At 45.5% G+C, this 9,710-nt stretch overlaps 1 protein-coding gene across 6 annotated transcripts in view; it reads left to right on the plus strand.

Annotated features, from left to right (window-relative positions):
- ARK2N (arkadia (RNF111) N-terminal like PKA signaling regulator 2N) overlaps positions 1-9,260 on the plus strand; it is a 55,183-nt gene extending 45,923 nt beyond the window's left edge. For 3 of the 6 annotated variants that reach the window (XM_083575814.1, XM_083575812.1, XM_083575813.1), the window contains 4 exons: positions 838-1,020; positions 2,701-2,827; positions 3,230-3,347; positions 3,847-9,260. In XM_083575814.1, the coding sequence (XP_083431940.1) occupies positions 838-1,020; positions 2,701-2,827; positions 3,230-3,347; positions 3,847-3,930 (512 nt within the window). In that variant the 3' untranslated portion in view covers positions 3,931-9,260. Of the gene's footprint in view, positions 1-837; positions 1,021-2,700; positions 2,828-3,229; positions 3,425-3,846 lie in introns of all 6 variants that reach the window. The other 3 variants (XM_083575817.1, XM_083575816.1, XM_083575815.1) reach the window with 3 other exon arrangements.
- The last annotated feature ends 450 nt before the right edge of the window (positions 9,261-9,710 follow it).

Below are 9,710 nucleotides of genomic sequence, written 5' to 3' on the forward strand. Positions count from 1 at the left end.
GTGGTGGAGAAGGCAGGAGAGGTGCACTACGGTCCCTCAAGCAAGCAGGTCCCAAGGTATTAAGGGCTTTATATACCAATAGGAAAACTTGGCCCAGGAGCAAATCAGCAGGCACTGCAAACCTTTGGGCCGAGGTGTGGTATGCTGGGAGGGTCTCATTCCTGTCAGCAGCTGCACTGCAGCATTCTACATTCACTGCACTTTCCAGACCACCGGCAAGGGAAGCCTCACATAGATATATAAAGTTCAGTTTAAGGGGAGAAATAGGGCAGATCTGTCAGATCTGCACAAAGTAGTCCAATGATAGTTTTGACTGGATTGCTCAGGTGGTTAGAGCACGGTGCTGCTAACACTAGGGTTGCAGGTTTGATCCCTGTATGGGACAGCTGCATATTCCTGCATTGCTGGGGGTTAAACCTGAGGATTCTTGGGTTCCCTTCCAACTCTATGATTCTATTATTTTGTGGGAAATATGAAGTATATTTTGTTACCAGTAATCCTTTAGATAAATAATATTGGTGTTATGTAAAGCATTTACTTGCATATTACTTCAACAAATGACATTTATGGTCTGCACCAGCCTTCTGCAACCTGGGGCCACCCAGATATTTTGGACTACAGTTCCCATCAGCTGGGAGTTGTAGTCCAAAGCAGTTGGACCCCATCCAAAAAGGCTGATCTGTATCCAATGAAAGTTGGCAGTTTTGTCCCTGCTTTTGATTTGTTTAGTATTCAAATGCTGACCCTTGTTATATAGACAGCAAAGCAGCAGTAGAGTTTGTGCTTCCTCCAAGCCGCTTGCGGTCTTAATAGCTGCGGGTTCTCTTTCCTTCCCAGATGGAGCTCCGGTTGTGGCTCACTATGATATCTCGGACACAAATTCCGACCCAGAAGTGGTGAATGTAGACAATCTATTGGCAGCTGCGGTAGTCCAAGAGCACAACAGTTCTGTCGCTAACCAGAACACTGGGCCTACTTGGAGGACGAGAGGGCTGCTAGAAGAGCTGAATGCTGAGACAGGTGAGTAGGGGAACATTGTCCCAATCCTGCGCTAGCTCCTGCACCTGGCCTACGCTGTTGTCCCCCTGCCACGACTCTTCAACTGTAGCCTGAGGTCATCAGGCCTGCAGCAACTAGGCATGCAAACCCATTCTCTCCACTGCTTGCTATTAGAAAACTTAAGTGTACACATTGTAAACATGGCTGAACTGGCATGGTTGTTGTTGTTTAGTCGTTTAGTCGTGTCCGACTCTTCGTGACCCCATGGACCAGAGCATGCCAGGCACTCCTGTCTTCCACTGCCTCCCGCAGTTTAGTCAAACTCATGCTGTTAGCTTCGAGAACACTATCCAGCCATCTCGTCCTCTGTCGTCCCCTTCTCTTTCTGCCCTCCATCTTTCCCAACATCAGGGTCTTTTCCAGGGAGTCTTCTCTTCTCATGAGGTTGCCAAAGTATTGGAGCCTCAGCTTCAGGATCCATCCTTCCAGTGAGCACTCGGCTGATTTCCTTCAGAATGGATAGGTTTGATCTTCTTGCAGTCCATGGGACTCTCAAGAGTCTCCTCCAGCACCATAATTCAAAAGCATCCATTCTTTGGCGATCAGCCTTCTTCATGGTCCAGCTCTCACTTCCATACATCACTACTGCGAAAACCATAGCTTTAACTATACGGATCTTTGTTGGCAAGGTCCGTATAGTGAAAGCTATGGTTTTCCCAGTAGTGATGTATGGAAGTGAGAGCTGGAGACAAGCTGTATTCCAAGCAGGCAAACTTTGCCCCCTAGAGCACCTGTGGCTGACCACTTCTCTGGAAGTCCCGAACAGACAGATATTCTTCCTTTCATTCCCCAATAAAAATCCTGAGTTTAATCCCTTTTCTCCCAATACCCCAGCTACTCAAAAGTATCCAGTCCTTTTGTTATACAAACCAATAGGGCTCAGAACATGTGCACAGTTCCTTGCAAAAGATAGTGAAAAAAAGAGAGAGAGAATATCTGATTAAATGCTTCCAAAGGATGAAAGACCATGAGTGAAGCCTAACATTTTAATGGGATTCTGAGACCAGTAAAAGCTGGCCCCTTAATGGAAGCCCAACTCATGCAGGTAAAACTAACTTACTCTGACATTTTTATTTTTATTTGCAAGTCTCTGTGTGTGATGTGTCACTTTTCCTTTTCCCCACCTTTTCTGAATTATCTGGTGTTTGGTGTCAATGATTTAGAAAGATATTTCTCTGGAATTTCTCACAAAAATCTTCCAGACCACACAATTGTTCAGGGACACTTTTGTATTCTCCAAGGATATTTCACAAAGTTTTCTTAACCTCTGGGTCCTTTCATAAATCCAAAAGTGCTCTTTGGGTTTATTCTTTTGTGGAGCTAGGCTGGTGGAAGGGACTCTCAGCAGCTTTTCCAGCAGGTGGACAGTAGACTGTGTCAGGTTCAACCTGGTGGCAATCCATCATAAAAAAAAATATGTGAAGGGTCTGTTTTTATACAAAAACAGGGTCTGCCAGGAAGGAAAGTCTTCTCCCCGTCCCCCACTCCCCATCCATGGCTGGTATACTTTGCAATGGCAGTCTGATGAATGGGTCTTTGCTTGACGTTGGTGAGAAACAGCTTCTTTCTAAGGATTTCCTGCAAGGGTGAACAAGCTGCTGAATCTTGGGTTGGGTTGTCCTTTTTCTTTGCCTTCTACAGATCACTTGAATGCTGGATTCCTGGCAAGCGGCAAGGCCCCCAGCAGCAACACCCAGGTCAATGAAGAAATTAATATAGCATCATCAGATAGCGAGGTGGAGATCGTGGGAGTTCAGGAACATGCAAGGTACTAATTTTCCTTTTAAGCACCGAGTCCATCTAAATACTTGGAATTAATTTTTGAAAAGGAAGAAAATGCAGATCAGTTGGTCATCTTACTCCCCCCCCCCCCCCCCGTGGGTAGGTTTTCGCCCTCCCTCTGTTAAGACGACTTGCCTTTTCCCAGTCTAACCCTGGAATTGCATACACATTAAACATGGACCTAGCGTCAAATATATGATTGATATTTGGGTGCGACGGAATCTGCCGAACCCAGAGGCACAGGGCACAGAGAAGGGTGTCTTCAGCATACCGTATAGTGTGCACAGCTGCTACAAGCTTATTTTTAAACGAACTAAAGCAGCAAAACCATAAGGGAGCAAAGCAAAGGGAGAACCCGAGTCTTAAGGAGATCGTTTTTTTAAAACAGGAAAGAAGTGTTTCAAGCGGCAAGGGAGAAAGGCATTCCAGACATAGGGAGAACTGAAAGCAGAGGTGGAAGTGAAGTGGAAGCCGAGGAGGAAGTCAGTGAGGTGTCAAAAGGCAAGGCAAGAAGCGAGAGCAAAGAACTGTTTGAGCAAAGGTGCAGAGCCTAACTGCCCCTCAGTTTCCAGTGTGAAGGCAGGTCTGCAGCATAAGATTCCCACCCCCCTTCCACTCTACGCAGGTACTGGCTGCCGGGGACCACAAGAAAGCCTGCCCAGCATCTGGGCACAGACAGTCGCTGTCGTCCTGGTTTCATGCTCCTCTTTCTAGGGAGCAAGGCTGCAGGTGGCCTTGGTGTCTGGCCAATAGCAGGTATCCAACTGGGCGAGAGTTAGCCCTTCACTGACTCTGTAGGACCTTCTGGCCACTGGCACGCGATGTAGCTCTAATCCCAGGTTTCTCCATCCGTGGCAAGGGGAATACAGGCTGTAAGCGGGTTCACCTTTCAAATACCAGAGTCACCTTTTGTCCAGGTTGACAACCACTGGTGTAAACCACTCCTTGTGCTCCAATAGGTGAGCCTTGATGGGCATGTCTTTGTCTCCCCTTTCCTTTCCGCAGATGTGTCCATCCTCGGGGAGGAGTGATTCAGAGTGTGTCTTCCCGGAAACACGGCTCAGGCCTGCAGTGCACCCGGCAATCTGAACCATGGACAGGTGTGGCCCCCCCGCAGAATTGGTCTTCGCCGCCCGAAGTGGTGGATCTCACGCTGGACGAGGACAGCAGGCGCAAATACCTACTGTAATGCAACTTCACTGTGTTTTCTAGTCACTTAGCCCTCTCCTTCCTTTTGTGGCACAGAAGTTTCTGGTTATCGCCTCGGTGTTCAAAGCCTCTGCTCCTGGCATTCTGGAATTCAGAGTCCTCCGGGAGGGTTTCCTCCTCTTCTGAACTCTTCCCCCCCCCCCGACACCTTCCAATTAAAATTGCATCATCAAGAACTCTCCTTGAGATATTGACCCCTCTGTAGTCAAAGGGAGCTTTCCCTCTTACGGAAAACTTAGTGGCACTGTACTTCAATAACAACTTCCAGGGTTTTTTTCATTGTGTGTGATTAATTTAGAGCATTCGTTGACAGCAGCAGTGACACCTTCCAACCCATGCCCTTTAGAGAGCCGTACAGTTGCTTTAATTCACCACTAAAACGGATGTCGCTGGTACATGTGGGGCTTTATTATTATTTTTCCCCTTGCATTTTTTTATTTTAAAAAAATAAAATAACACCACTGGCCCAATTTGTTCATAGCTCTGAATGCCCCCATCATGATTGTAGTATAGCTGAGGGAGCTTAGAAGGGGGCATTCGTAACGCAAGTTGATTTGGTTGCAAAACCAGCAGGACTTGATCACAAAAGGCCTCTAGTATGCACTGAGCAGCTCTATTTAAAACCCTAAAGATTGTTCTCGACATAATTTGTAGCTTGCACACTGCTCAGTGCTCAGTTTCCTCATAATAATAATGCATTTTATTTTTTCTCTCTAGACTACTGTACTGTTACTGGTCATTTGGCCCAGATTGTTACAGCTTTTTTTTGTTTTGTTTTGTTATTGTTGTCGTTCACCCGAAGCAAACAAAAGCACAAGGAAGTGAAGTACCACAAAAGTACCTAATTCTGATCTCAGGTGTGGTTTTCATGTTAAGCTTTAAAGGTCTGGGTGCAGCCTAACCCGTATCTCTACGTGTTTGGAGGTATGCAAAAGCAGAACATGAGCACCAGAGTGGATCCTTCTGCCCTGGGCTGCATTTGTACAAAGGAATTTTGGGTTTTTAACAAACCTTTAGCACACTGTCCTTCCTGTCCTCCACTTGGCAAGAGAAGAATTAGAGGAGGCTGCTGGGTCGCTAGGGACTCGCCTTCCAAGGGAAGCGTTTTCGCAGCTGGGCGAATGTTTACAGAGTAGGCCCAGTTCAGTCTCTTCCCAGGGTGACTGGCACCTACTCTGTTCAAAACAGAGCAAGAAATAACTCGCGGAGAGGAGGCCTCCCGTAGATTCTCTGAATATTACCACCCTACAGAGAAAGGCATGAGGCTTTGTATGCAAAGCATGTATGATCAAAAGTAGAACATATCCTGTTACATAGCCCCCCCCCCTCCCCAGAGAATTACCCAGCACGGCTTTGCCTTCATTCATTTGATTGCTGCCGCAGAAAGAGCAGCGAAATCTGGAGCAGCAAGGGAAGCTTTGCCACATATATGGATCACTTCATGAGGACGAAAAAAGAATGGGAGGGGTTTCCTTTTGTGTGTGTGCATCTTCAGAGACGAGGTGTTAATCTGTAAGTGTACCTTTGCTTTTCATACTAACGTGAGAAATGGCCCTTGATTTTACCTTCTTTTAAAAACTCGACTGAGCGCTGCTGGGCTTCACCAGCTCTTGGGTTTATGCCCCTTGGCTTTAGAACGGTTCCCTGGCCCAGATTCTGCAAATGCCTTCTGCAAGTCCTGGCATTTGCTGCAAGCCGGGGTTTCTCCTTCCCCACATGCCTTCTGTTCTCTTGCAAGGGCTGATAGGACTTAGACAGCAGCGTAATGGCAGCTGGACTCATTGGGCACATTAGATCTTCATGTTTGTCCAGTCACCTTTAGCTGTAGAGTCCATTGCACACCCAGACAAAGTTATTCTGCTAGATTCCTGATCAGTGTTGGCTTCAATCATTAATGCATCTGGGGCAGTTTCTGAATAATATGTGGAAAATGCCCTTTGTTCCTCAAGACTCCTTGAATGCCTTGACAGTTCGAAACGGCATTCCTGCAGTTCTGTTATTGGTTGCTGTAAAATGATCTTTCCTTATGCAACGGCAGTAGCTGTTGGTGGACCAAACCTTTGCATATGGTAAGGTTACCACTCTGTACTTGGGTTATCAAGGAGTAAGAATATCCTCTCTCTGGAAGTGTAGGACACGCCAAAGCTGAAAAGCAACTTCAGTTCATGCTGAGCTTTATAAGAACAGAAGAGGAATGTCCTGGCATTCAGACAGGTGGTATTGGAGGGGAAGCAAGTTGTATCGCCATGCTTCGTGTTGTCTATAAAAGCCCTAGATAACCTATGCATTCCCCAAGTGAGGGTGGGGGGCAGATCAGGCCCTTGGTCCCACTGAGTTTTGCTGAAAGCCAAGCCAAGAGACTGTACTTTGGGGGCAGTTCAGTCATCATTTACACTGGAGTAGATACAGCCTGTTGAATAGACATTGGTTAAGTGGTTAATGACATACAGCCAGCTTTCAGTTTAAAATCTTGTTGTGCAATCCCTGCTTGTGTTGTTTCGTTGAACTGAACAATGTTTATGCTTCCCACAAAGACCTTCCTAAGTCCCCATCTGATTGTCATTTGAAGGACAGCATGGGGCTTGTTTGCCCTTCTTAGTTTGGTTCACTGGGCAAGACTTTTGGGAGAGGGTTGCCTTAGATAGCTCTGCAGATGTGGCAGGCCTTGAGATTGCTCTTGATGCCAGCTATGAGCAGTTTTGCTGACGTTATAAAGTGGGAAGGATGTGGTCACTCTTAAAAGAACAACTTGATAACAGGTTTCTGCAGAGGGGATGAGATGTATCTCCTGCTCTCCCCACACTCTCTGTCAATGACCACAAGGTGGACTTGGACTCTGGGACTCAGATTTTGTTGTCAGATGGAGGCAGTCAGGACTTGATTTGTTGAACAGATAATGCTTTGTTGTCCTGGCCATAGTTCCAATAGACACCACTAGGCTTGCCAGCTTTTGATCTGGAGACTGCACCTGTTGCTTCAACATCTGAGAGGTGGCGAGGCCTTATTTCAGACTGTAGGTGAAGGAATTGCATGTTTCAGGGCTCTGCCATCTTAGCAACATCTCTGCAAAATGGAAAACAAGGATGTCTGAGAGAAGTCTAGGCTGCAGCTCCCTCTCTGAAGTAGTTGCCAGGGCTCAGGAAAAAATAGTAATAAATAAAAGTATTTTCATGGGCAGTTTCTTCCGCCTTCAGCCTGCAATGTTAACATGATTATGCTAACTTTGGGAACAGTGTCTCCTTCCTCCGAGCTAAAATTGCCAGTTTGTGAAATCCGAGTCCTGCTTGCTATGGCAGACAAAGCAGCATGGACTGAAGATGTACAGCAGACCCAGGCAGTGGTTGCCAGAACAGCAGGGTGGCGTGGCATTACTCACCTGCCATCTGAACATGGAGGTTACTGCTGGTAACCAAGAGGGGAAAGGGGCGAGGGAGGTCAGCACACTGCGGGAGCAGCAGCAGAGCCAATCTGATGCTGTGTCCCCGCCAACTTCCTCTCCTCTCCCTCTCGGCTCTTGGTAGAATCCCCCATGTTGGATAGCCAGGTGGGCAACGCCACTCCACCAGCCGCTACAGTGCACAGGACACATTGGCCCTAAACGGTGTCTTCACCTACCACCCAAGGCTGTTAAAGCTATCAGTTGTGCCTGCAGATCTTTTGCCGCAAAGGCCACCCCTTCTTTTTCTCCTCACTTGCTGGTTCCATCGCTCTCAAACTACATTGCGAAATGAACACCAGGCTCAAAGTCACCTGCACACGAGAAAGCTGCTTGGGAACTGCTTTCTCGTGACCCTGTCCCATGTGATTGAAGTGTGTGTGTGTGTGTGTGTGTGTGTGTGTGTGTGTGAATGGCACTGCCATGAGGCATTGGCCAGCTGCCTCGCTCTTCCCAGCTGGTTGTGGCATGCTGGCAATCAGGTGAGAAACACCAGTCAGCCTGCATGTCCATTTCCAGTTTTCACGCATGCCTGTGACGGCTGCATGGATTGCATCATGGGGAAGTAATTCAGATGGAGGTGCGTTTGAAAAGCACCAGAGCAAGCTAACCAGGCAGCCTTTGGCTAAGAACGGCTGCTTCATTACTACCGTTAATGAAGTTGCCTTTTGAAATATGAAAATTGGCTCTCGTTAGAAAATCTATGAGCCATGCTGGTCTACTAAGCTGGTAATCCAAGTATCCTCCCTTTTACGCTGGCCAGTACCAGAAGCATCTAGGAGTCCTTCCTTTTTTAAAAAAAGAAAGAAGCAGAAGGGGGGAAAAAAACTTTGTATATGCTGTGACTTCCATGTACATATAAAAAATATGACTGCATTCTAACCAAACTTCCTCCAATTGTGCACTGTGTTTGTTTTTAAAGGAATCATGAACTCCAAGCTTGATAACCAGTTCATGTCTCTCTCTTTTAATTTAAAAAAAAGCAAAACAAAAAACACTACGTTTCTTTTGCTGACTTGGGTAATTTTTCTTAAAGCTATGTTCTTTTAAAAAAGAAAGAGAAAAGAAACAAAAAATTCAAACCGCAATCACTGGATAGTTAATACATTACTTCTTCGTCTTCTTTTTCCTTTCCCCCCTTTTCTTCTTCATCATCTTTGTCTGAGAGAGCAAAAGGTCGCTGGGACTGATTTTCTCTTTTCTCAATGGATAAGTGAAATTGTAGCCATCGTATGGCTAAGAACAAATGCACTTGATCGTCCTTGCACAGGCCTGTGAAACGTGCACCCATCCTAGCTTCCCAGGCACGCCTTGCAAAGCAGCAGGATCTTTGATAAAAATGTGGCGTTTGTGCCACAAAAATACAGATTCTACCCAAGAAACTGGCAGGCTGCATCTTGGGCTCTTTGTTTTCCTTACAGGCCTGGTTTTAGCAGCTCTGCTCTTCTTGCTGGAGCTCAAGCTTGGAATCTTCCAGTGGAGACAAAAATAAAATAAAATGCTTAGAATTTATTGTTTTCAGTTGTGTAACTCTTGAATTAAAAAAGACAAAAAAACCCACACAAAAATGTTCTTTTTAACACTCATTCTCGTTTCCATCTAGTATTTAATGGTCTTTGGAGAAGAAAAAATAATAATAATAATAAAACAGAGTGTTATAAAATATATATATTTTTTGGTGCAAGATGAGACTTTCTGTTTTTTTTGGAAACAAGTCTGTAGCATAAAGTTTAAACTATTTTAAGACAAAATAAAATAGAGTGGATTATTTAAACAATATCTTACTTTGTAGTATGTGGGGCTTTGGGGGAGGGGTGGGAAATTTTGGGAGATGGCGTACATGGACCTCACTTACCACTGCTTTTCTGTTTTCAAGTTATAATAATAATGATAATGATGATTATAATTTATTATCACTAATCAAGCTTCCCTGGTCTCCTACATCTTAGTCCCCACACTCCAGCCACTATACCATGACAGCTCTCTGAAGTAGGTTTTAGGTTGTATTTTCATTGTAATGGATATTGTTTTTGTGTAGTGTGTGGCATACACCTCTTTCGCAACATAAAGTGGTTTGGAAATGCTTTTAAATGAATAAAACAATATGAGCCAGCAGGTTGCTTCCCCTCCAGATAAGCTGGCCACTTATTGCAAGAGGAGTCATAAACGCCTTCCTCAAGGGGAAACTGGACAGCCTGGATGTGGTTTAAAAAGGCAAGTATGT

This window comes from Podarcis filfolensis (genome assembly GCF_964270895.1).
Source record: "Podarcis filfolensis genome assembly, chromosome: 11".
NCBI lineage: Eukaryota > Metazoa > Chordata > Lepidosauria > Squamata > Lacertidae > Podarcis > Podarcis filfolensis.